We start from the raw sequence: 27,381 nt of genomic DNA on the forward strand, positions 1-27,381 counted from the left end.
CTGCCGGCGGGGCGGGGCGGGGGCGGGGAGAGGCGGAGGCGGAGGCGGGCCGTTCCTGGCCGAGGAGGCCCAGCCGGGGGAGTTGCGCCGTCTGGTCGCGCACGGAACGGAGACCTTCCTGCGCCGCCTCCCCCCCCCCTTTGCACGCAGCGGGGAATCGGGCGCGCGTGGGCAGCACAACGCCCGCGGGCGGGAAAGGGCTGTCGCCATTTCGGTTATTTCGCCTCGATCGCGCCCGGTCGCCGAAGCTCCCTAAAAGGGTCTTGCTGGTTTTTGTTTCCTTCGCAGGAGCAGCCGCGAAATGACTTCTTTCCCCGCACGTTCCCGCCTTTTTAAAGAAGATTGCTGAAGTAAAGATTTGGGGCAACCAAATCCAGGAGCGCCGGGAGGGCATGCAGTGTGTGTTTCTGCAAGAGTGCAAGAATTGTTTTTGTTATTGAACCCAAAGCGCAACTCCGGAGCTCAGCGTATACCCAAAACAAACCGTTCACATCTTCTGACTTCTGGCCAAACGTGCATAGCATTGCACCCTTCGTATTTTATTGAAATCATTATCAGATGTTAACATAGTTTTAAAGTATATACAGCAGGCTCCCCTTATCCGTGGGGACAGGTTCCAAGCCCGCCAGCAGATGCCTGAAACCGTGGCTAGCACTGAACACTGCATTAGCAGTAGTTGGGGGCACAGGCCCCCCACAAAAGTGGGAACACTCTGAATCTTCATTCAGAGTGCTGAGACAAAATGTGGCGTCCCCAAATAGAGGTCACCATAGCCTAGAGGTATTTGCAGTTTTTCCGCTTTCGTGGGCATCCTGTGCCCCAAACCCACATGCATGTGAATGATAAATCGTGAAACAAAGTGCAACAACACTTTGGTATATTTTGGAATGCTATGCTGTATTTTCTCTGTTGTGTGTTTTCGTGAATCTTGTGCAGTTTTAAAACACCCAGAGGGCTTTGGCTATTGGGAGGTATGGAAATAATGTTTGTAATCCTATCTGAGTGGGTGTCCTTCCAATGTCTTTGCGATGCAGGAAATCTCAAAATGGACTGATGGGAATATGGACGAAAATACCTGGAGAGCTGTAAGCTGCTCACCTTGTTCTAGTCCATACTCCTGTTTTCCCCAAAGGCCAAGTATCTGCCTCTGCAAAGCCCACTAGAAAGACGGGGGCAGCTAAAAGAGGAAAGTCTGTCTCTACCCACCCATCAAACGATGCACACTGTTGCGGGTAGCAGTGCTGATGTCGGGCAATGCCTGCATGCAGGATTGCCGTGCGCACTCCTTGACTGCCAGGCATGGGCTTCTCTCTTTCCTCCACCCCAGCATTATTTTTCTGTGCTGAATTTGGTCCAGACAAGTCAAATCACTCTCGGAATGATAGCAAAGTAACTATTGGGAACAAGCGCATGACTCAAACTTTAAAAACAACACCACTACTTGGAAAAGCAGCTCAACAGAGGGTGATTTAGACTAGGGAAGCCGCAGCGGGAAGGGACGCTTGTCCCGTGATGTTTGGGGCATGCTTAACCCATTTCCCACTCATCCTTTCTCTGGTGCAAATCCTCCCACAACCTGCTTTTCCAAATGGCATGTAGGCAACCGTGCAATTATCTGGAGATGAAAGGTTGTTTGGGGAACAAATCGGAAAGGAGAAGAGGCAGGTGGGAAATGGCTTAAGCATTCCCCCGACACACTTCTTGGCTACAAATCCCCAGATCCCTTAATAATTCTTACTACATCTTGCAGTTGGTAGTTAGAACTCGTTCTCTTGGATGCACACCTTCATGTGGTGAGAGGATTCATGAGTGTAAGGGAAACGGAGAGCAATGCCAGTTTATCTCACTAGGCTGGGCTCCTAGCAGGGTCGGTGGAACGGTCACCAGACTCAGGTGCATACACCTCTTTGGGAGTATCAGTCACAACAGCAGAGGAGGATGGGTGTCCCTAATGTGATGGGAGCAGAGACATTTCTGAAGGACAGTTACTGGGTGGTGGCAACAGCAGCTGAAGGCCACACTGGTGGAGGATTTTTCATAGATAATGGAAGTGGTGTTCAGGCTTCCTCTGGCTAGCACTATGTGGAAGAAGGCAATGATAAACCACTTCTGAGTCTTCGTACTTTGCAAGCCCCATTAGGAAACAGTCGAAAATGAAACAAGAGAAGGTGAGCCTCTGAAGTTGGAAGACACTCAACGGGCTACTGGGGAAGAGCAAAGGGCAAATGCAAGTAGCACTGCACCGAGATCAAAGCCAAAGGGAAGTCTAATCGCTGGCATGCGCACAGGCTAAGGAAAGTCCGGTGCTGCAGAACACATACAATTGGGCCATGGAACCTGTGCGGTGTGAAGCAAGGCAAACTGGAAATGTAAACTCAGAAATGGAACCGTTAAATATTGCAGTACTTGGTGTGAGCGAACTAAAGCGGACTGGAATGGGACATGTTCAGTTTGACAAATATAAAGTGATTTACTCTGGGAACCAACCCAGAATAAACAAAGTGGCTCTAATATGGAGGCAAGATGTAGCGCAAGATGTAAGGGGTTATAATGCGGACTCCAACGGAATATCAGTATTTGTGGAAACCTATTAACTAAGCCATCATTAAAGTATGTTTGAACAATGGATGCTGAAGAAGAAATAGAAATCTTTAAGGATCAAGAGGAAATTGGTAACACGTCAAACAAATCATCCTGATAAACCCAGGTGACAAGAATACAAAAGTAGGAAGTTTTTAAAAAATCAGATTAGAGCAGGAAGAGGCTGTTAATAGAAGCAGTGCCAAAACCCAATTTTGATGACATGCCAGAAGAATTTAAAGTCCACATAATAAACAGATTGATATTTCTCAACTCAATTGACCATCAGCTAGAAGAACGGGGGGGGGGGGGCATACTATTGGGCAGGAGAAAATAAAGGATGGAAATAATATACAGAAGAACTATACAGAAGAGATAAACCATGACAGACTCCTTCAAAGAGGAATCCTATGAGGAAGTGCCTGAAATGTCAGCTGTTCTGAAAGCACTTGGAAAGAACAAAACAGTTGTCCTAGATTGGATACTAATAAGAACTATTGACGACATTGAACCAAATGCTGACAAGGGTATGACAGTAGAAAAGAAAAAAAAACCCCAGTAGCCCACAGACTGAAGATGTTAAATATGCATTCCAATCCCCAAGAAAGGAAATGTGAAAGAGTGTCTCAACCATAGGGCTTTTGAACTAATTTTCCATGCATGCAAAGTGATGCTCAAGGGTTTGCAGGAAATATTTTACCCTATATGGCATGGTTAGCCAAACGAAGGCTCGCAAGCTGCAAGCGGCTCTTTTGAGTTCATTTTGCGGCTTGCAAAGGGGCCGAAATACATCAATGCACGATTCTGCTTAGGACCAATGAAAGAGGAGCAAACAGGAGCACCTTCCAGCAAAGCCGCTGTACTACAGTGTGCTTTCTCTAATTCTCTAATCCTGAACCTGCCAAGGGGGCGTCTGTGATTGGCCAGTCGGGCACGAGCCTGGGCCAATGGGAGCGAGGCCACATGTGGGAAGAACAAAACTGGGCGGCTTGCTACGGGCCAGAAAGCGCACGCGCCGTTCCCACAAGACATCCTTGGCTGGGGGCGCCTAACAGAAAGGCAAGAATTTGCTCCTTAGGAGGCCTGTGCTTCAAAATAGCCTGGAGACTCCCCAGAGGTGGTTTGGATGCTGTCATTTGGCTTCAGCCTACCTCAGAGGGTTGTTGCGAAGCTAAAATGGAACGTCACTGTTCATCTGCAATGTCCTGAGCTGCTTTTTTTTTTTTTTTTTAAAGGACAACACTATTATAACCTAACATTGCTAAAGAGCCTCTTCTTACTTGACAAGCTGGTTGCATTTCCTGTTGTGGAAGGGTTTGCTGTGCATAATACCTTTGTAGCAAGTAAACCTTTGTGTCCCAGCTGCAACATGTCACTTGTAGCAATATCTATTTGGTGAGAATAAATAAATAAATACTTGGACATAATAAATAAATAAATAAATATTTCTTCATGTCTTGTGGCTCTCAAACATCTGAGATTTACTATATGTGACTCTTCCATTCAGCAGGTCTGGCCACCCCTGATATAGGCAAAGGCACTGGACTAGGACTAGTATTTTGTTTCCCCAACTGATCAATCTGGAAGTAGAACATCTCATAAGGAAAAAACATCTCTTAAGGATAAGAGGAAGGAGTGAAAATTGACAGAGGAGTTGTCAATGGTTTAAGACATGCAGGTGATATTATATTCCCAACGGAAAGCAGCAATGAATTGAAATGACTCCTGTTGAAAGTGCAAAAGCAGGACTGCCGCAGAATATGAAGAAAAGAAAAATCAAGGCCACAGAAGAATTACAGAACTTTTCTGTCACGAATCAAGACATTGAAAATGTGAAAGGTTTTTTTTTAATGCCTTGGTTCAGGCATCAATCAAATGGAGACTGCAGTCAAGAAGTTCAAAGAAGACTAAGACTTGGAGGGGCAGCAGTGAAGGAACTGGAAAAGGTCAATTGTAAGGATGTTTCATGGGAGCCCAAGGCCAAGGTCATCCATACGATTGTATTCCCAGTCACAGTCTATGAGTATGACAGCTGGACAACGAAGAAAGTGACAGGAAGACAACTGATGCAGTCAAAACATGCTGCTGGCGGAGAGCTTTGCAAATACCTTGGCCTGATGGAAAGATGAGCAAATGGGTCCTCAATCACATCAAGCCAGAATTTCCCCCAAAAGCAAAAATGACAAAGCTGAAGCTTCATAGCTAGTGCATAGCATCACAAGGCAAGACTTACTGGAGGAAACAGCCCTGCTAGGAAAAGAAGGCAGAAGACAAAAAAGACCTAGCACCAGATGGATCGATTCCATCAAGGAAGCAAAAGCCTGGAAGTTACAAGAGCTGTGAAGGACTGGACATTTTAGGGACGTTCACTCACAAGATCCCCAGGACGCAGGGACAACGTGATGGCATATGCAAACTAGAATATGACACTCGGGTTGGCAGTTAATAGAAGGTTGCCCCTTACAGGTCAGAATTGCCTAGAAAATTCTTCTGGTGGCTACATTCCATTTCCTCTGCTGTTTGCACACTCTTTTACATTTTAACTTTCTTGTAACATTTTTGTAATTAAACTTACTAGTAGCAGGGATAGCCATTGAAAGTACAGGCAGTCTCCAGGTTATGAACGAGTTCCATTCCTGAGAACATCTTTAATTTGAATTTGTATATAAGTCAGATCACATACATAGGGTCATATTTAGCATGAGTAAGCCAAATATTTGTCTTAGTATAGTTATATATTTCCCTTTCTATGCATATTATACACTTAAGATATACTTCCATATACAGTTGGCCCTCCACATTTGCAGGGGTTAGGGGCACAGGACCCCCATGAAAGTGGCGAAAACTGTGAAAACCCCACCCCGCCCCCCAAAACCTTAACTCTTATTACTTTAACCATATGTGTACTGGATTGCTTCTCTCTCGGTCCAAACCAGCAGGGCTCCTTTGTTGGTTACATTCTCACGTTCATATACCCCACCCTCACTCACAGTGCCTCCTCTTTGCACCAAGGAAATGCTGCAGAAATTTCTCTCTCTGGATGGACAGACCAAGAAGACATGCTCTCCCCCTTTGCCTTCTCTCTCTCCACGGTGATGATCATTTTCCGCAGTAGGCTGCAAAATTTCAACATACCTCCCATTTAATTATTGATGGCAAACTCATGAATAATTAAATCCACAAAAGTTAAAAACTTGAAAGTCAAGGTTTGACTGTACAACATCTTAAGCACAATATAATACTTTGATACAAGTTATGGAAGGCAACATTAACTACACATGACCAAAACACACTGGTTTGGGTACACTTGAGCTGATGAGTAACTATGGAAGATTTTCATGAGCCTAGCAAACTAGTTCCCCTGTTTGTTATTCCAAATCTTTTGTCTTTAACTCAAATTTTAAAATCAATAGGCTTTATGGCAGTTCATTCATAAGTACAGATGTCTGTAAATCAGGGGACTGAGTTTGCAACTCAGAGGACTGAGTTGCAACTCTGGGGACTGCTTGTTTGCAACTCTGGGGACTGCCTGTTCAATGATTCATCCTCTTAATTTGCACCATTTCCAGACAATCCATTTTGTATGAACAAAGTATACACTGAAGTGGCAGTGATTGTATCATTTTAAACCAAGCCTGGAATTTACAAAAGCTGAGTGAAGCTGTCATGAAAGAGGACATTTGTTCATAAATCAGAGAGTGACTCCACAGCACATAGCAACCGCAGCCCAGTGATGCATTTATTTTATTATAGTTTTGATTAATTACAGAATAAGTGTGTGCACAAGCAGGAGACATGACTTTTATACTCATTTCTGTATTTTCAATACAGGATTAAGGATACATTCTTGCATACAATGAAGAGAGGGCAGGATCCTGGAAAAGGGCCTGCTTTTTGCCATAGCATGTCTCAAACATGGAAACCACAATATTTAAAGGCAATTTAAGCAACTGTAAATTGAAGAGGGAGGTGACTGGCCAACAGCTTGTTAGTTGTTCATGGTTTCTTCCAAAGGCATCTCACAGGGTGGTTTGTGATCATTTTTGTACTTAATTCCAAAGAAACTGCAAATTTTCTTCAACATTAGGTCAACTATCTCTTCCTCTTCTGATGCCTTAAAAAAACATGCACACACAGTTTTGTGAGTGTGGAGAGGGGATTATTTGACTCACATAAAATTAGGAATGATGATAATCAAGGAAGGAAAAGATGCTAGTTGGTACAGCTTCAAGACCAGGTGAAGAAATTCTTGTTTATATGTGACTGATTTAAACTGTTCAGCCAGGGAATTGATGCTAAGCAACAGCAACACTGGGTTCAGACACATGATAAGCTGCACTCAAGAGCTAAGTGGGTTGTCACTGAACCATGGATTATCATGTCGACTAAATCCAGACAAAGTATCAATCCATGATGAACTACACACAGTGCACAACCTGACAACAGATCATAGACTCTCTTCATGAGCTATTGGTTAAGCCATGGTTTGTTAGCACAGCTGGTTCAGACAACACAATAACACATGTTTCAACAACCCATACTTCAGCTTGAAAGTAGGAAATGATGTTGTTTGAGTCAAAGTTTGTCATGGGGTGACTTTGTGGCAGCTTGTATTTTATCTAGATCTAGATACCCAGCATCAGCAACGAAACACAAGGCCTGCATCCTTGAAAGCTTTCAGATGAAAAGCTACACAAACATTCACTGAGCACACTTTAGCCTGGGGTTAGGCCACATGTGGTCTTCCAGATGTTGGACAGCAACTCCCATCAGCCCTAGCCAGCAAAGTCAATGGCGAGGAGTTGCAAACCAATTACATAAGCAGGGCTACAAGCTGCTTACTCCATTTTTGGGCTATACCTAAGTATTCATTAGCCTGTTCACCCAGAATGAGTACAAATCACCTTCTAGCAAATAGAAAAGCTGTACTAACTGAAACAGACTTTGTTTTCTCCAACTCCCACCACAACATTTAGGCAAGCTGAAAACATTTCTATGATAAGATAAATGTTGTAACCTTTCTGACTTTTACGAGGAGTGTGTGATGGAAGGGTTGGATGTAACACTTGTTCACAACTGTGGCACAGTAACTGAGAGTTAACCAAGGGTTAAAATCTCTGAAAAACTCTGTTAAAGGCAAGTTTAAAGAGTGCATAAGCACTAGAAATGCATTACCATCTATGGAGGATTTCTCTCTCTCTCTCTTTTAAATGTCACTTAGAGTTCTTGTAAACGAGAAGCCCTAATTGCAAAAAGTAAAACAAATAAAACTTTCATAGCCCGAATGTTTACTCAGAAATCCTGTCATGTACAATGCAGCCTATTCCCACCTTTGTCTTGTACCCTGGCAGTCAGAAGAAAGGCTCTTCAGAGCTCAGAGGACTTCACTCACAATTAAATATGCCCAAAATGGCAGACTCAAAATTCAGCCACATGCCAGTTTACTCAGGGCTTTTGTGCAATTTCCCATTTTTGCTTTGTTTCAGCATGGGGGAAATGAGCTATGAAAGTGCAATGGGGGAAATGGTGCTCCAAGACCTTAAGTATTTGCCAGCTTATTTCTGCTACAGCACCGTTCCACCTAGAGCAGACCTGGGCATCGTACAGCCCACAGGCCACATCCGACCCGATAGCTGACCCTGACTGGCCCGCATGAGGTCACTGGCAAATTAAACGTCAATGCAAATATATATCGTCATAAGATAGATGCAAGCAATACAACTGCACTGCTTTTATTTTGAAGGATCTGCTAAACTGAATTGAATTTATTGCTTTTCATGTAATGTTAATGTTTTTGTGAATATTCATTAAATAGTGTTGTTCTGTGCTCCACATTTTCATTGTATCATTGTTATGTTTCATTTACTGTTTTTATAGAGATATATATTGAGCAGAATTGTAAGTGTATTGGTCCGGCCCTTAACAACTGTCAAAGTTTCTCATGTGGTCCCATAGGAAAATTAATTGCCCACCCCGACCTAGAGGCTGTGCAGCAGAAAGTGGGAAAGGGAGAGAAATCCAATCTGTGGTGAAACCAGCAGTAGACACAGCAGTTAACAGCAAACTAAATGCCTTGTATAGAGAAGTCCACCGAAGTAGGACTACTGGGGGCGGGCTTCATTGCAAAATAACTTTGAAACGGACATAGGGCCTTGTTAGTCTTATGAGTTAATCCAGTACTTTAGTGCAGTACGTAGGCAGAGCACCCAGCAGGGCTGGTTGGTCATACTTTTTATTTTATTACATTCACATCCCACCCTTTTTCCACTTGCAAGGAACCCGAGACAGCTCAAATAGTCCTCCTCTTCCTCCTCCTCTCCACTTTATCATCGTCACAACAGCTCTGCAGGGTAACCAAGCGGAGGGTCATTCACGGGCCCGAAGGCACCCAGTGAGCCTCATGGCCGAATGAGAGCGAGAGCCAGATTACTGCATCCCATGGCTCTGGCTGCTGCAACAGAGCAAGATGCACAAAATACCTGCGTAGACAAACCTGATAATGTTTCTGCTCCTCACTGAAAGCAACGAGGATCACAGAAATAAAGAGATTCAGCACCACGAATGTCATGAAAATTATGCAGGAGCCAACTAGGAAGGAGCCTAGAACGGGATTGTAGTCCAAGACCTGAAATACATACAAAAACTGCAATAAGGCATTTTGGTCTCTTACCAAGAGGAGAGAAAACTGGTTTGTGAAGTATTTAAAAACTTTAACTATGGGATGACCCTTGTAAACTTCTTTGTGGCCTGGACAACAAAGCAACACATTTTGAAAAAAAAGTTTGTTTTGTTTCATTCTTGCTTAACACAGAGTGGGTACTTCCTTGTCTATTATAAATAAGAAATACTTAACATATAAGCATTATTTATCTACATATGCAATTTAAATTCAGCCTTCACAGATACTCTCAGGACAGCGATACTGTAAGTAAAAACGATTTTAATTTTTTCAAGTTTTTAAAATAGAAGAATGAAACAAAGCATCAATAAGAGGTAGGTGTCATGAGTTGCTCTCCTCTCCTGTAAATAGTCTTCTCCAAAGCTGCTTTTCCAAAAGACTTATTGTCACATGCCTCTGAGAACACACAGAGTGCAATGTTGAGCCCTTGCTAACATTCCTCATTCCAAGCCTTCCTTATAGCCCTTCTGCGTTTGGCTCCTGCACCTGTGAATCAGGCCTGCCTTCGCTCTTCCCATATCTCACCGAATTGAACATCTGCCTGGAGACCGGCCCCATTTCTTCAGGAGGGGCTTCAGTGTCAGATCGGCTGCCAAGTTTCCTGCCCTCACTCCCCTGCAGCGGGGAGTTAACACCTAGGCATGCCTTCCCAGAAGTGTGTGTGAAGGATTGCAAGCACATATTCTTTCCCTGCCTCCATCGCTGCCTTTCCTTTATTCACCTCGCTCCCCTGCGGCCACTTTAAGGTTGGTAGGGGCATCTGGTGCCCCCCGCCATGCGTTTCAGACTACAGCTTCCAGAATCTCCCAGGCAGCTCTGTAGTCTTCGTAGCGATGGAGAAGGCTGCCCTATACTGCACACAGCAATGGTGATAAACAAAACGACTAGTCAGGCTATTTATATTTATTTATCCTGCTGCAGTTTTAAGTGAGTGGAATGCCATACCTCTTCATAGTTAAAGATCCCTAGCTGAAGGCTAACCATGGTTTCCGCTGAATCGAACAGCGTCTTGTAAGTGTTCAGCTTCCAACCGTATATCAAATTTGCCTGCAAATAAAAAAAGGATGTGTGTATGTTTGTGTGTGTATGTATGGAGGGAGGGAGGGAGGGAGGGAGGGAAAGAGTATTGCATGAAAATCAGAAAAGCTGGTTAGCAGCTGACACACGTCCCCCTGGAAAGGTTCTTTTCTCCATGACAAACACAGGAGAAAACCCCTTCAGAATTCAGGGGAGTACTTAGGTTAATTTAAACAGAAGATAAACGTCACCTATCCGTGTAACTATAGAAAAAGAGCTCTGTGCGTGAGGGATGCTCCGGTTTTGAAGCCTAACTGCAGCTGCTCTCAGTTACTTCCTCAAGCCGTTTCCTTCCACCCAGGAGCCTGAGCAGACTCTCCTGGGCAGACATGCACGTGCCGCCCGTCCGTAGGCCTGTCACAGTGAAAGCAGGACGGAGGGTTCCTGCGTGGTGCATTACAGGCGGGGATGGGGGGACAGGACACACGGACAACCCTCTGCACAACCCTCTGGAGTTGGGAGTCTGCTTCAGCAGGCGCATGAAGTATTATGCTATGCCACTCGCGTGCAGACACACGGTTGGAAGTGGGGGGCATAAACTGGCGCGGTCACAAGGGAAGGTAGGGAAGAAAGTGGAGATTATTAACAGTGGACCTTCACAGTACACATCCTTGCACTGGTGAGCTGATGGGCATTGGCTAGAACTTTTATTTTGGCCGGTGTGATGGGAGCAGGGCTCGAGGAGCATTCCTCGCAACCCCTATTTTCCAGGGACTGAATACCGCAGTCAGAACAGCAGTTGGGGAGGGAGTTAAATTCTCCTCCCTCTAAGTGTCCCTGATCTCTCCTCACCTGCCCGCCCCGTGTGGCCACTGCTTTCATTTTAGAGGAAGGACTTGTGCAATGCAGCAATGCGTTTAACGTAGCGTGTCCTTTGCCCCCCACCTGCTGTGCCGGAGGGCTGAAAAGCAGGAGCAAGCTGTGCAAGCTGACAGCAACCTCCCCCCACCCCCCAGGGAGAGGTGAACTGCATGGCTACTCACTGCTATGGAGTAGGCAAGGAACATGATTATGATCACAGTTGCAAACCCTGAAATGTCCCCCCAGGCCCTCCTCAGGGTCGAGGTGATCATGTTCAGCTTGGGGTTCAGCCGCAGGAGATGCCAGAGCTTCACGGTGGAGAGGAGCACCAAGAAGGCAATCAGGTAGCCCAGCACTGCATCAACAGTCGCCGTCTGGCTGAAGTTTGCAAACCTGAGGAGACAGGAGGAACCTGGCGAGCCAGCATGTTGCAGGGCTCCCTGGCATTCTCTAAGCTTGTGCCCACCAGCTACTACAGCTGACATCATGCCCAACCTCTGGCCATGTTGGCTGGGGGTGCTGGGAACTGTGGTCCAGCTCAATGGGAGGGCAGCAGCTTGGAGAAAACTGACAAAAGACTGGATTAGGGCCGGGCAGACCTGAGCAGAAATTCTTGTTCGGCAATAAAGTTGACAGGACGATCGTGGGCCAGCCACAGTCGCTTGCCCTAACCTACCTGACAGGATGGTAGGGGAGAACACCAGTGTTGCCATGAGCTGCTTGAAGAAAGCGTGGGTTAGATGAATGCTCCCCCAGCCTTCACATGGAGCAGGCTTAGAAACAAAAGCGAAAACGAAAAACTAAAACAGGATAGCAAGCTACTCCTGTCAGAGGAAAAGGCCAGCGATTGCATCTTTGGTTGCATTCACACACACACACACACACACACACTTTAACGCCTGATAACGTCTTTGGAAACAGTAAAGTGTTTATCTAAAAAAGATCCAGGCAGGCCTAGAGTGCAAATCAAAGCAGCTCGTGAGCAATTCTTCCCCAGGGACTTCTGCTGGAATGGCAAGTTTGCACAGTGCTGGGGTGATGCATACATACTCATCTTTGTGCTCCTGATAGTAACTGATGTCCCGTAAACCCAAGATTGTCCGCCTGACAAACACTGACAGGGCACTCCAGCTGAGCAAAATGATGGCAAGCTCCAGAAGGTTCCACTTGCTGTGTAAGTAATTCCATCTCAGAGTCCACATGAGCTTCCCCTGTTGGGACAAAGCATTTGGTTTCCAAAGGAGAAAGTATTTGGATGGCTCAGCCTTAGAACTGATGAATAGGAGTGTGGCTGGAATGGGGGTAAGGTTGGACATTGTTGTTGTTGATGTTCCCACTGGTGGGCTCTTCTGTCTTTAACAGCTGCCTGGCAGGCAAAAAATGAACATGGAGGTACAGTTGAAAGTGCCCAATAACTAAGCTATTCAGCTACTCTGTAAATTAATTTCATTGAATCAGAATAGTAGAATTGGACGGGGCCATCAACTCCAGCTCCCTGCTCAGTGCTGGCCTGTCCAACCGCCTCTCGCATGACTCAGGTGTGGGAGAGTCCGTGGCCTCCCTAGGTCATTAGCTCCATTGGCCTAATGCTCTAACAATCAGCAAGTTTTAAATGGTCATAACCATGCGGTGTGTGCCAAGGGCTGAGGCAGCACATGCAGTGAGACAGAAGATCCCAGGGCAGCGCCACAGGACCTCTTCCATTCTGAGGGCCAAATTCCACTTGGAGATGCTCTCAGGCAATGCATTTCGTGGGTGAGGAGGGGCAAGAAACCAACCTACTGGATTGTTTTAGCTCAAAGCACTCATTGATAGCAACGAAGCCTCCAGAGAGGCAGAGCAGTCTTATAGTGGGAAAACCTGGAAAGGCACCAAATGATCACCAGTCCAGGGAAAGGGTCATGGCCATTTGAGAACCCCCAGGAGGTCAAACTGTGACCCCAGGAAGGCTGGGCTTAGCGCATGGGCCTGAAAGTTGCTCACTCCTGCTGTAGTAAGTTCATTTTTCAGCTCAGCTTTAAACTCACTGAATGGCCTTGGACTTTATTGGTAGATAGACTAGAACAGAACAGAAAAGAATAGAGTAGCATAGTTGGAAGGGGCCTATAAGGCAACTTGACATGCCAGCTCAACCCATAGCTATGCAGATAGGACAAGTGAGAGATGTGGTTTGTTCAGCCCTTGGTTAACCCATGATAGCTGGGTTTGCTTGCCACCCCCTATTGGCCAGGCAGAGGCTGTATATTCAGCTGTACATACCCCCGACACACTGTGACTAATCAAGGGTTAATTAACCCACAATAAGCCACCTTGATATATGAACCAGCCCGTGATCTTAGTTCAGAAGTGGGGGACCTGTGGCCTTAGATGCAACTGGACTCCAACTCACTTCCATCCTAGTCACCATGGTCAAGTATGAGGGGAAGTGGCCCAGTATGGGCCCAGCTTCACAACTTTTATCTCTAGCTTTGTTCAGAGACTGCATGACCTGGGTTTCGAGTGGGAGAAGGCCATTGCTCGCAGAGGTGTCCAGTTTGTCCCTGTGCTGAACTAGATGGACCTTTGGTCTTCTTACCTGTCCCACCATATAGTAGACAACAAAGAGGAAATAGATTACTTCAGCTGCTACCACAAAGATATGCAGACTATCTGTATATGGATAAAGCCGGACACTCTGCAGTTCTGCCCGCATGAAGAAGGCCCCTATCAAATCAAAGCAGCAGGTATAAATTCCGCAAACAGAGTAAACTTGCCTCTACCTGGAATAATTCATCTTGCCAGTTTGCTTCTTTCCAGGAAACAACACTGTTTTGCATATTCTATTCTGGTGTCTATGCTTGCTTAAGTGGCCCGGTCCACGCGCAAGCGGCAGGGCGATGCCGGCATTCTGCCACTGCCACACATGTTGTGCCAGCCGTCACAGGCACCCGGCGCCGCACTTTTGGATTAACACGGACACCGCCCCCACCCCCAGAACTCCCTGTTCCTTCTGAGCTTCGGCTCGCTTCCCCTAGGAACAATCTATCGATCCACAGTACTGCAAAGTATTCTGGGGAGCCTGGAGCCTAAATGAGCCATTGTGAAAAGCGTACTCCCAGCGGGGATGGAATCAGAGAGAACACAGGAAGGATTGGAAGGATGTCGGGAAGGATGAACACGGCTGTCTGCCTGCAGTTGCGGCCTCTCCCTGCAGATGCAGTTGTGATGAGCACGTGCACTTCACAGGTCACCACAACACCACTGGCTAACATGCTTTGTAGATGGGCCGGTACATTCCCTAAATGCATTTAAAGCAGACGGACATTTATACGCAGCAGCCACATAGGCTGGGGTGAAAAAGATGCTTAAACTGGATATTTCCGAACCAGTCCGATAGATCCAACAGCAAAAAGTCGGAACGACTTGTTATCTTTTTATGGACCATGTGGAATAAATGTTAGCTGGCCAGAAGAGGTCGCTGGAGAAAACAGGGTACGCTCTGATGTACGAGTATAGTTGCTGAGACTAAACTCTTAATCAGAAATCCATAAATGATCTGGAATTAGCTGTAAGGAACAAAGTGGCCAAGTTTACAAGTGACAGTAAACGTTTTAGGGTCGTTAAACCCCAAAGGGATTGCAAAGAGCTCCAAAAGGATCTCTACAAGCTGGGAGGACGGGCATCAAAGTGGCAAATGCAGTTCAATGCAAGCAAGTGCAAAGAAATGCAGGTTGGGACAAAACACACACCAACTTTAAGTATATGCTGATGGGACTGGAGTCGGTAAGGGGTCTTGGGGTGATGGTGGACACCTCAATGAAGATGTCAGCCCAGCGCAAAGCTTCCTCTTCTACACAACTATTCAAGCTGTGCAGACCCGGTTGTGTTTTGCCACAGGCTACCCTGAGACACAGGGTTGCCTTGTAATATGAGGAGTTAATATTAGCGGCACAATGACCCAGGCATGCCCCAGGATAATAGAAACCCCGCTCTCTTCTTGCTCAAAAACATTTGCGCAAATGCCAGGCTCTCACCTAAAGCACTGGTTTCAAACATGAGGCTGACAATGCAGAAGAGGTTTACATTAGCGTTGTAGACGGTGAACTCAATGAATACGGCTCTCGTGAAGGTATCCAGCCAGGTATTGTTAAAGAGGTATTGCAGAATTCTGGCAAAGAAGAAACACAAGAAATAGAAGAACAGTGGAAAGAGCAAACCCAAGGAATATATATGACGGGTTGCACACTGCAGTGGTCTTGCAAATGCTACAGGGTTCCCAAGTATGGGGAAGAGCTGGCAATACCCGAACCGTCCAGAAGAACCTAAAGGGAAAACCCCATTTTATGTCCCAGTAAGGCCTTCATTACATTCAGAATAGCTTTTTACCTGGTTACCCTTACGATGTTGTTGTGGTTGTTGTTGTTATTTATTAAATCTCTAGCCTGCCCATTAGCCAAAATGACTCTCTGGGAGGCTTCCACAAATATAGAACAACAGCATCCACAATAAAACAATAATCTTAAAACTAGCATAAATGCTACGGCAATGAAATGGCAACAAGAAAACACAAGAAACCTCAAAACAGCCACAATTCAAATTAAGCCAAGGCATAAAAGCAATAAAATACTTTCTAAAAATTACTCTATTAAAATATTGGGCAAATAGAAAGGCCTTTGTCTGGCGCTGAAAGGAGTAAAGAGAGGGCACCAGGAAAACCCCTTTGGGAGCTGATTCCAGAGTTGGGATGCCATCACTGAAAAGGCCCTTCTTGTGGCCACCCTCTTCAGCCATGTACTCACAGATCTCATATCCCCAGTTTGAGCCATTCTGCAGCTAACAGCCCCTACTTGGGACACAACCATGCTACAAACTGAAACTAGGTTAATTAGTATAGCTTCTCTCTGAAGATTCCTGGGAATTGTAGTTTTGTGTGGGAACTCATAACCTGTCAGAAAAGGCCAGTGAGCCATCTGACAAGACTATTCCAAGAGAACCTAGGAATAACCCATGCAGGATGTGAATAACCTACAGCACAGTTTAGACTATACACACCTAGTCTACACTGGAATTCTTCTAGCTGTTCAATTGCTTAAAATGTGTATATTGCAAAAAAAAAGTTGTTTCATGCTATTATTATTGTATTTGTGCATGCTGTGTTATGAATTGTTGCGATCTGCCCAGAAAGCTTTGGGTGGCACGGAAATGCAAAGAAATAAATAATACCACCAGTTTTAAGACTGTTGCTGTGAAAGCCAGAGCGGTGTAGTGATTAAGAGCATGGGGCTGGGCCTTAGGCGACCTGGGTCCTAGTCCCTGCTTAGCCATGTCTTTGGGCCAGTCACAGACTCTCAGCCCAGCCTACCTCACAGGTCTGTTGTTGCAGGGATAAGATTGAGAGCAGAGGGAGGAGGATTCCATAAGCTGCTACAACCCACTCTTAAGGCAGGATAAAAATCTAATACATAGAAACATAGAAACAGAGTGAGTCAGAAGGGGCCTTCCGGGCCATCTAGTCTGACCTCCGGCACCAGCTGGCTCCGCTCACAACATGCCCACCATGTGCATGTCCAGCCTATCTTTGAACATCCGCACCAATGGGGCCTCAACGACCTCTCATGGAAGCCCGAGAGAGAGAAAGAGAGAGAGAGAGAGAGAGAGAGAGAGAGAGAGAGAGAGAGAGAGGTCTCTCATGAAATACATGCATAGATAAGGGAGAGTAGTGCCACAACACATTCCCTAAGGTCAAAACAACCAAAAGAAGCCCATTCAAAGCATTGCTGCTCTTGCTGCTGCTTCTGAAGACACAGAAAAAGCAAAGTTAGACATGCTGGCAATAAGGCAATTCTGGAATTTGTATTTCTCTAATACCTTTTACCAGGCCACCTCACTAAGCATTTGCAAGCATTAGTAATCTCCGGGTTGCTTCATCAGGCCCAATCTTACAAAAAGTAGGTGTGGGTCTGCATGTGCCAATGGGGAAGAAGAAGATTTTTGAAAAGGTGACCCCAGGGCAAAATCCTATTTGTATGATCACAGGCTTAAGATGAACTGGAGGGTTTGCAGAGCTTCAAGCTGGGCCCTCCTGCCAGGCTGACCACAGGTTTCACCTGGAAGTGCCCAGAGGATTGGGAACAAGAACAATGATCAGATCCCTCATTTTTGAAAATATGAAGCCCAGCTGTTGCTGGGAACTGTGCCCATCCTAAGCAAAACACGCAGGTTCTTTGGTGGAAGAACAGAAGAAAAGAGAAAATAAAAACTCTTTATATTAAAGATGATGCTTGGGCATTCATTCTGTCTACTGACTGACAGGAGGCATCCTCAGAAGTCCCAGCTTCAGGAGCTATGAAACCCTCTTCTTCCTGCTGCATTGCTAAACCCAGTATTCTCTAAGTCAGTGGTTTTCAGCCACTGGTCCGCAGACCAGAGATTTCTTGAGGGCCGTGGGGGGGGGGGGCTGTATCCCGCTCACTCTGGACCAGCATGAGGGCTGGCTGTGCTACTCCACCTTTTCTTCTGTTGGCACTGCATTTGTGGGGGTGTGCCTCTGCCCCCTGGGGGGCAGGGAGCGGAGAGGCAGCTTGGTGGGAGCTGGCTGGGAGCCCCACGGCACCAATTTTGGTACTTTGTTCTTTTGTTGGCATTTTTTGTTGCTCGGTTTCTGGTTGTTTTGGAGAATTTATTTTTTTGGTAATGTGTTTAGAAACTAATACAAGGAATACTGTATTATGTGTATGGTGCTTTTTGTTTCTGTCTCAGAGATCTCCGAGGTGCTTTTCCTGTTTTCACCGGTCCCCAGCTGTGGAAAGGTTGAACACTGCTGCTCTAAGTTACACAAGAGAGTTCTTGCTTGACTGGAGCGGGGTTGTCCGAAATGCTGCTTTGGGCTGAGTGCCAGCTGTGCTGCATCCCCATGGGGCACAAGCCCCACTTGCTGTGGGAGACCCAGCAGAACAGGAGAACCAACTCAACCTCAAAGAGATCTCAGAAGTCATTGTAAAGAGAGGAACTGGGCCCATCAGATTTCGACAGGCATTACAGTATGGGCATCCAGAGCACCCCTGCCTTTCCGAAAGACTTCAAAAGGTGCCATGTCAAAGATTGCAGAGAAGTAGGGAAGGCGGAGTGAGGAAGGGATAAATATGGGCAAGAAATTTGTTCAGATCGCATTTTAATGTGAACTTAACTGTTTTCACCTTGTGGCCAACATGCAAATGAAACTTATTTATTCTTCAATATTTGTGTACCTCTGAATTATTTGCAATAGAATTCTTGAATCAAAAAGTGTGCATTAAAATGCATGCGTCTGTTAGCAGAAACTGCTCACAAGGAGGTGTGTGTTAGGCAAAAAAGTGTTAAAATACACCTACAAAAATGCACAACTGAGTACAAAGTTTGATGTCAACTGATCAAAAATAAAATCAAAGTTTGGGACAAACCAAACTGAAGACTGGAAATATTCTCAGTGCTCAGGACAAACCAAAAGAAATAGAAACTCAGTTGTGTCCCTCTTTAGTAAGCCTGTAGCAAATCATAACTGGGGGTGCATCTAGCCCAATCTTCCTGGCAATGCTTCAGAAGGGATCTTTCCCCCCAGCTCTAACTGGAGATGCGAGGGATTGACGTCTGCGGCTCTGGCGTGTGGTCTGGCACTGGGGTCCTTGCCCCCAACCCCATCATCCTCACAGCTACCCCTCACAGAAGAATGGTTTTGAGAATAAATCAGATGGCGCTGAAGCAGTGCACTTGATAAAGACTGTAAGTGGTTAGTGAGGATTTAGTGAGGACAGTGAGAATTTCCTCAGATCCTGCGTTCATCAGGGGGCCTGTGGCAACCTACAATTGTCTCACTGGTTTCAGCTGCAATCTGCTAATACCAACAGTAACCCATCTTACAGGGTTGTTTTATACATGTGTAATGTTTGTAAAAATTCTGAATATTTAAAAAGCATTATATAAATACCTTTTATTATTAGCTACAAGCTGATTGATGGACTTTTAATCAATTGGTCCCATTAATCCTATTTAATTAATCCAGCAATTTAGTTTGCACAAGGTTACATCAGATGTAAATATTTCTAACTATTTTCTAAAGGAAGACAAATGCTTTCTTTGTGTTTCAATGATCAGAAGAAGGATTTTAAGCAGTCATGACCTTTGGCCAGGCATTCCTTCTCTGTGTGAGAGATGGGAGGCAAATATCTTTCTTGAGATAGTGTTGGTAAACTGCCCATAGAGCTTCAGCTATGGGCAGTAAAGAAATGAAATAAATTAATAATAGTCTACATATCTATGAACCCTTTTCTTAAGTGTGCACTTGATTTTCTCTCTTCCCCTCTCATTCCTTCACACACACATAATGTACTACCAGATTACTAATTAAACTATTTATTAGTTTAAATAATTAAATTATTAAAATGAATTTACAGTTCTAAAAATAAAGCACGTTTAGATGGACAAAAGGCCTACATTTCCCAGCATTTTCCAGCCTGCACAATTAATGTATCAGACTTTGCAGACCATTCTCATATAACAACAAAGTTCAAGCAAGAGAGGGAAGATACCTGGAGGCGTTGCAAGAATCCGTCCCCAGGTGAACCACGTATCCTCCACCTCTGTAGACAGCCAGCTTGCCCCAGGTTGCCTGTCCTCTCAGCTTGGACTGGCCCTGATACTGCCATGCGGAACTGAGCTCCGAGGTATTATCGAGAGAAGAGATGTTCCACCGCGCTCCGTAGTCCGCCATGTCTTCAGTGTCAAAGGAGTAAGCAGCGTGGCATTCTCCAGTTGTTGACTGCAGTTTCGGAGCTATTGGACAGGTGTTGCCCCTCACTCGCACCTGGCGAATTCGTGCGCTGCCCACCAGCTTGGAGTTGCCATCTGTGATAAAGCCTGGTTGGGATTTAAGCGGGGAAGAGGGGAGTGTTTGAAAATGAAATTCGATCTGTAATCATTTGCAGTGCCCTCAAAGTTAATTTGTTCCCCACTGACAATTTGTTTAATTTAGGCTTAGGATGTTGTGACTCAGCATGGAGCATCTTTGTACCTTGATATGAGCCATATAAATTGTTAATTAAGGTTGTTCTGGCCCATTTAAAGAAATCCTGGTAACTTAAGATGTCTTGGAATCCATCTGTGAAACTGCTTTCAATGTGTTTATTGAGGAAATAGGAGTTAGGATCTCGTTGTCCGTAGGCGACCAAAAGCAACATCCACAAGAAAACCAGGTAGGCTGGTGAAGGAACAGGAAATATCAATAAGTTAGGTTTCCAAATAAAAACAGATGCAGTGTGCATCCAGCGCACCTTAAAAGGAGTTCCGTTAACTAGGTGAAAATGACCCCATCACCAAGATCCCATCCCATAATGAGCTCCTAATTAGTTTCCTTGGGTTCATAAGAAGCAAGCATGTTTCTGCTGTTAGATTCCCGGGATGTCTGTGATGTGTGTATGATTCGGGTGAAGATGAAATCAGTTTCTCTCTTGAATCCCTGCAAACTTCTTGATGAGGACTTCGCTAGGATGCAGCCTGCTGCCTGTGGATGCGATGTGTCTCTGCAGAAGGGCGAAGGTGTGGCAGATGATGGATGCAGCCAAGCATCCCTCAAACCATGTACGGAGGAGACCCATCTCTCTCACACAGTACCATCTGCTCAGATAGATGTGTCCGATTCTGAGGTGGAGGTGGAAGAGCAATGCAGGACAGAGGACTTGGCAGTTTTGAGGTGACCTAGTAAAGATTCTTAAACAGCCTTGGAAAAGGAAGGGAACTTTTTAGAGGGGCAGGAGAAGTAGGGAGCGTTCAGTGGCCCCATGGGTCAGATTGTAGGTGGAGCAAGCAGGCCGACTCAGAAGCGGCAGGCAATTCACCCTCAAGCATCTCCTGAGGGTGGAGTTGGAATCTTTTAAAAAACGGAGAGCAGGAGGGGAAGTTTAACTCTGGATGCAGCTCTGTACATGGGCAGATGTTCCTCCCACTTCTCAGGGAGAAAGCTACTTGGATTCCCACTGTTCTGCAACCTCTTACATTTTAATAAGAGAACAGTTGGTTGCATTCTGAATCCCAGCCAAGTCTTCATCAAGGCCAGTCTGCAGGGATTCAAGAAATAAACTGTTTCATCTGCTTGCCCTGAATCAAACACGCATCACAAACATCCCAGGAATCTTACAGAAAAAACATGCTTGCTTTGTATAAACCCTAGTAAACTAATTAGAGCTTGTTACAGAGGACCTAGGAAGATTTGTAGTCTGCCGAAAGAGGGGAGTGAGCATCTCACAGCAACCCCCCTCTCTTCCATTTCTTTAGTTCCCACCGTTCTTGCTGAGGTGCAAATTGGGACTTTTACTACAGCATGGGGGGGGGGGACTTACACCTGCATGGAACTATGGCTTGGCCTCCTTCAAAAGGACTCGGATGTCATTGTTAGCTGATGAATTCACACGCATGAATTCACACACAGACCTAGTTCTTATGGAGCTGTGGTAGACCTGTGGTCCATGGGCTGGACAAGGACTAGAATTTAAATATCCATTCATTTTTAAATCTACACTCCGACATGGCGTGCACTGGGTGACTGTGGGCCAGAAACTATTTCTTTCATTTTGCTTACTTCATTGTGAAGATAAAATTGGGGGTGAGTGGATAACAAATCAAGGAGATGGCCTTGAACTCACTGGGAGAAAGTTGGGAAAGGATAAATATGATCAACACACAATCAAATGCCATTTCATACAGCAGGTGGGGGTCTTACATAATGGAACAGTCCTCCATAGAGAAACCCACAGAAACTAGCAGGTTAACAAGGCTTGGCCAGAACCAGATTTCCTGATAAGTTTGTTTTCGGTGTACGCTGACTCCCCATCCCCTGCCTGAGGATGAAGCACTCGATCATGTTATCCCCAGCTTGTGCTAATGCAACAAAAGCATATCATTTCATTGAGAAAATGTGATGTTCGTTTTGGACTTTGCATAATCCGGCCTAGTCTCAAAACTGATGACCAGGCTGGCTTGAGCTGCCGTTGCAGTGTTGGGCTTGCAAATCAGATCTTGTTTTAAAGCAGGGCTGGACAACTTTGGGAGGTGGAGAAGGCATTTTGAACCCTGGGCTATTCTCAGACATAGATTGGTGGTGGGCTGTGGGACAGCCAGCCTGGGGGTGGCAGGGCAGCCTGCACCCTCCCCTGTTTATTCACCCATAAAATTATAAAAAGTACCCAGTATTTCTTTAATCAGGGCAAACGCTTTCTGTTCTTTGATGTAGTTGCTCTTCATTTTCTCAATGTCGGCGGCAGGGGGAGGCTGGTAGTTGTGGCTCCCACTGTCCCGACGGGCTCCAAAGATCAGGTTTGAGTCACCTGTGTAGAAAGAGGAACCTTATTAGTAGCCAGGTTATCACCTGGAAAAACAAAATAAGAAACTATTTGGAGGTACCCAGAAATCCCTGAGTTCCAGGGTAAACAGCAGTGCCTGGGACTCCAATGTCAGCAGGGCAGCAAAGCCACCCTGGGCCTGAAATTTAAAGCCGCCATTCACGGTGCTGAATTTATTTATGGGGACAGAAGGCTTGACACCTGGGAAAGCTCCTCATGGTGTTTCCAGACATGCAGAGGATTTTGCCCTGTGCAAGAACCAGGAAGAACGACTGAGATGAGGGCAAAGATGGCGGCGGGGTGGGTGGGCGGCCACCTTGTAACAATAGACCCTCGTGAGCCTCTTCAGCCCGAATAGAAATATGGGGATGTGCTGCAAATGCTCTGGGGGATCAGATACAGCAAAGGAAAAACTTCCTGTGCATAGTGATAGCCATGGGCAAATCGATAGCACAGGCTTATCTTGATTTTATATCCGTTCAATTGTCAAGGCCTTCTCTGAAGATCCCAGGGAAATGTAGTTTGCTGAAGGATGCGGCAAAGGCATGCTGAGGTCCCCTCCGGAAGCACAGATCCCAGCATTGTCTGGGAAAGGGGGCTGCCAACTAAATTCTGATAAGCCAGTGTGCGGATGCGCCCTTTGGAAAGGTGCTGAACTGTGCCATCCTGTGCACATTTACTTGGAAACAAGTCCTACTGCAGCCAGTGGCGTTCACACTCATTGCACCCTGGTGCCAACCAACAGCATCCGCGAAATAAGCAATGTCCGCCTACCATGGTTTGTGGCTCTTTACCTCGATGTGGTTGGCAACCAGGCTCACCTTCCCTGCCACCACCTCCTTCCTTCTTAGCCCCCAGGTGTACCCCAGGGGCGCCATGGGGAGGAAGGGGGCGCCTCTCTTTGACAGCCAGGACTGAGCGCCACGCCCAGCTCGCAATCAGGGCGCGTGCCTTGACGCACCGCAGAAAAGACGAGGGAGCCGATCAGACACCTGCCCCGGAGTGGGCACTGGGGGAGCCTGATACATGCTCAGACTAGGCCCCTGGATTCCCCCTGTGCCCTTTTTGCACTTGCTAGAGGAAGCCCCTTTCACACGCCAGCAGCAGGGACGAGAATCAGTTGGGTGGGGGTGCCTGCATCAGAATCCCAAACAGCAGACCCCCCAACTGACCCTCATTCTTGCTCTGGTTTGCCCAGCCCAGCCCTCACAAAGCAGGCGGCGCTCTGGGGATACCTTGCCCAGGTGCTCTGGTGATGCTCAGGTGGGCACTCAGTTGTGGCAGCCTCCATCACAAGTGGAAGCATGGAGGGTGGGGAGGTAGTCCCCTCCCTGACTCCCCAGCTGCCTCTAGTCCAGTTAAGGGGAAAGACCTGAAACCTCTCAGTTCTCCACCCCTTCTGCATCATCACCCTTAGGTTTCTCTCCCTCTCTCTGGCAGACCCTGGTGGGAGTCGCATGGCAAAGTCAAGGGAGAATTATTCAAGGTCCTGGAAGATCATTATGGTGATTAGCTGCCTTAATGAATTACCTGGAGCAGACAAGGGACCTTCGAGAGATGTATGCGCTTCATCTTCCTGCTCCACCTTTTTCAGAACCAGAGCAAAGAAAGCAGCAAACCCGAGAACCTGGAAAACATGGGTTGCAAATCCAAAGACTAAGCTGGCATAGATAATTATGTCTAGCTGGGGCAGACGGATTGCTTTTTCTGCCGAAGAACTAACTTACTTACCGCACCCTCACGTACCGAAATCACAGCACCATCAGGACAAAGCAGCATCAGCTGCCCCAGTGCTGAACTGCATTGCTTTGTGGTTTACTGGGGAACAACAAAGCAATTCAGGAAAGAAAAATAAACGTGCAAAAGTAATAGAATGTTCCTCTGCAGCTGTGAAACTGCCTGCCTGCAGGGATGCCCCCAACAGCTTGAAAAACAGGAAATAGATGCTGTGGCAGGCAGAGCTGGACTTGTGGGCCTGGAGTGTGAATGCTAGCATTGAAGCCCCGAAGTGGCTGGGGCCAGGTTATCTGAAGGAACACCCAGTCCTATATAGAAACATAGGGACAGAGCGAGTCGGAAGGGGTCTCCCGGGCCATCTAGTCTGACCCCCGGCTCCAGCCAGCTCTGCTCACGACGTGCCCACCATGTGCATGCCCAGCCTATCTTATGTACCCTCCCAGGCCCTTAGAGCATCTTGTGGGGTCCTCCTTAGGGAGCCCCACAAAGAAAGTAAGGAGGGGATGACCAGGAGAAGGGCCTTGTTGGCTGCGGCACCCTGCCTTTGCAGCAAGCCATCCAGAGAGGGGCACCTGGCACCTGCTCTTTCCTCTTTCTTGTGCCCGGTGAAATCCTTATTATTCACCAGGTTTTTTATTAGTCAATTTCCGTCTTAATATTATTTTTATTAGATACTGCTGCCAACCTTGTGTGCCAATGTGATTAATTTGGTTGGTGGTCATTGCCATCATTATGTAGGCCTACTGTTATTTTATTGTGATGGGTCCTTTCTGTTTTTTGAGGGTGGGAGGTGGGTTAATGTCCTTTTAACTTTGTAACTGCCCAGAGAGTCACTTGGCTACTGGGCAATATAAAAATGTAATAATAAACCAACAAGCAAACTTTGCCAGGAAGCTCCAGACTTTGAGCATCTCATACCTGATTCCTGTTTAGGTTTGTAGTTACTGCTCCCTCTGCACACACCAGAAAATTGCACAAAACAGGCAGCAATCACATGTGAATTTGTGCAATGTTCCCCCAGTTTAATTTGTCCAACTTTCCTCCATGAACCAAAGCAGGGATGATTCAGTCTACAGAAGAACTTGCGGAGATAAAACTGGGATAACTGTGCAAACTGAGCTTGAGCAAATGTTTGGCAATTGGCAAGTATTTCCAGTGGACACGTGCTTGGTATTGCATTCAGGGTTTTGAACAGGGCATTTTGTGAGTAGAAACACATCTCTCATACATCCCTACCTGGAACTATAATCCTGTAAGGTTGTTACAAACTCCTTGTTAAAGATTAAAATTTCTATGCTTTCTTTGTTAGACTCATTATTCTAAAACAGATCTGAAAATGGCTGGCATTTTTAGGGTTGTCATATCTGTAAATTCAGTAGGTCCTCAGGCAAGCAAACGTTCCTTCTGCAAAAGGCTGAGGGACACAGTACCTACAAGGAGTAACACAGGTCTCTTCACAGTCTTTCCGGCCCAGAATATCCACTTGTGCTCACACTCTGGTCAGCTTTTGATATCCAGACGTATGAGAACATATGCATGGAACTTTTGCCATCAAGGCCTACCTAACTAAAGATAGTGATAGAAAGCAGCCTACCTTTAATGGCTGTGTGATGAACAGGCTCTCAAAGAAGGAGATGCCCATGGAGATGAGCCACTTGATGGAATTGTCCTTGCCATAATGCAGCCCGTACAGCATGGTGAAGAATCCAGACACACCGCTGGTGATGGCCACCAGGAACCAACCAATGAAGACAAACCACCAGGGCAGGCCTTTGGATGATGCTTCCTTCTTAACATTCTCTGCAAGGCTGGGACTTGGTGAGGTTCTGGTGATCCAAAAAGGTGTTGCATGACATGGGCAAGGACTCAAAGTGGGATGTGGTGAAAAACCAGTAAAAAAGAGACATCTTACCCTGGTCAGGTTAGTTAAGTCAGCATCCTCCAATCTGGTGCCCATCAAATGTGATGGACTACAACACCAGTTTAGAAAGCTCTCCTGCATAGACACAGCTCTACAGCTGTGCCCATGCAGCTGAGGGGTGGATTGAGAGATGTACAGAATTATGCACAATGTGAAAAAAGTCACTAGCTAAGGAGACATTTTATCCCTCTCTCATAGAACTAAACCCGTGCAGTTGAATGGTGGAAGACTCGGGATTGAGAAGTACTTCTCTACACATCAGAACATCAGAAAAGCCATTCTGGATCAGACCAAAGGTTCATACAGTCCAGCACTCCATACACCTGGTGGCAAACCAGCTGCCCACAGGACCCGCCAAGGAGGGTGGGTACAAGACCTCCACCTGTCCATGCTCCTCAGCAACTGCTGTATATGGGCAGATCACCTTTGGTAAAGGAGGTGGCACATGGACAGCAAGGCAAGGAGCCACTGATCTCCTCCTCCCGCATGGATGTGTCCAAACATAATTACCTATAGTTAGCATATAGTCCGACGCAGTTAACTATGGAATTTCCTTCCACAAGATGTAGCGATAGCCTCCAATCTGGATGGCTTTAAAAAGGGGTTAGACAAATCCATGCAGAGTAAGGCCATCAGTGGCTTTTGGTCCTGCTGGCTATAATCTTCCAGGCAGTATGTGGATGTGCAGCAGCTGATGGAGAACGTGAGTGGGAGGGTTCGGCAGCACTCATGTCTTGCTCGTGGGCTTCCTGTGGGCAGCTGGTTGGCTGCATGAACAGAACACTGGACTAGATGGACTCAGTCTGACCTGGCATGACTTTGTCCCTGGAGTGGCTGCAGGTGTCCTCTTGTGCTCGGCCTGGTCCCGCAAAGTGAACCGAGCCAAGCCGAGAGGATGCCTGCAAATGCTCACAGAACCCTGGCTGTGCAGCAGGCAACATTTCCCGTCAGGAGGCCTCTGGGATGTGAAAAAGCGCTGCTGCGAGCAGGTGCACCAGGTGCACCAGGCACCCTTCCTGGTGGTCAGTCGCCTTCCCTGCTTACTGGGACATTGCTTGTGTGGTGCATGGGCTGAGAGCCCTGCAAATGCTGGGCAGGTTTGCCAAGAAGCCAGACTCTCAGCCACTCCAGAGTGGACCAGAATCCGGGGAATCCCACCCCCAAACAGGCTCCCAGCACATCCCTAGTTCTTAACTTCCAGAATTCCCCAGGTAAGGGCTATGATCCCACGCAAGTGA

At 46.4% G+C, this 27,381-nt stretch overlaps 1 protein-coding gene across 1 annotated transcript in view; it reads right to left on the reverse strand.

The window, feature by feature from the left end:
- Positions 1 to 6,362: 6,362 nt before the first annotated feature.
- The window catches only part of PKD1L2 (polycystin 1 like 2), a 77,890-nt gene continuing 56,871 nt past the window's right edge, over positions 6,363 to 27,381 (reverse strand). The window contains exons 32-43 of the mRNA XM_044434106.1: positions 25,817 to 26,048; positions 24,016 to 24,112; positions 22,330 to 22,470; positions 20,163 to 20,348; positions 19,681 to 20,008; positions 15,151 to 15,284; positions 13,713 to 13,840; positions 12,188 to 12,348; positions 11,320 to 11,530; positions 10,205 to 10,306; positions 9,074 to 9,205; positions 6,363 to 6,694 (exon numbers count right to left, since the gene is read on the reverse strand). Of these exons, the coding sequence (XP_044290041.1) occupies positions 6,569 to 6,694; positions 9,074 to 9,205; positions 10,205 to 10,306; positions 11,320 to 11,530; positions 12,188 to 12,348; positions 13,713 to 13,840; positions 15,151 to 15,284; positions 19,681 to 20,008; positions 20,163 to 20,348; positions 22,330 to 22,470; positions 24,016 to 24,112; positions 25,817 to 26,048 (1,978 nt within the window). The 3' untranslated portion in view covers positions 6,363 to 6,568. The remainder of the gene's footprint in view (positions 6,695 to 9,073; positions 9,206 to 10,204; positions 10,307 to 11,319; positions 11,531 to 12,187; positions 12,349 to 13,712; positions 13,841 to 15,150; positions 15,285 to 19,680; positions 20,009 to 20,162; positions 20,349 to 22,329; positions 22,471 to 24,015; positions 24,113 to 25,816; positions 26,049 to 27,381) is intronic.

Source organism: Varanus komodoensis, unplaced genomic scaffold, assembly GCF_004798865.1.
Source record: "Varanus komodoensis strain SLA01 unplaced genomic scaffold, ASM479886v1 scaffold27, whole genome shotgun sequence".
Classification (NCBI taxonomy): Eukaryota; Metazoa; Chordata; class Lepidosauria; order Squamata; family Varanidae; genus Varanus; species Varanus komodoensis.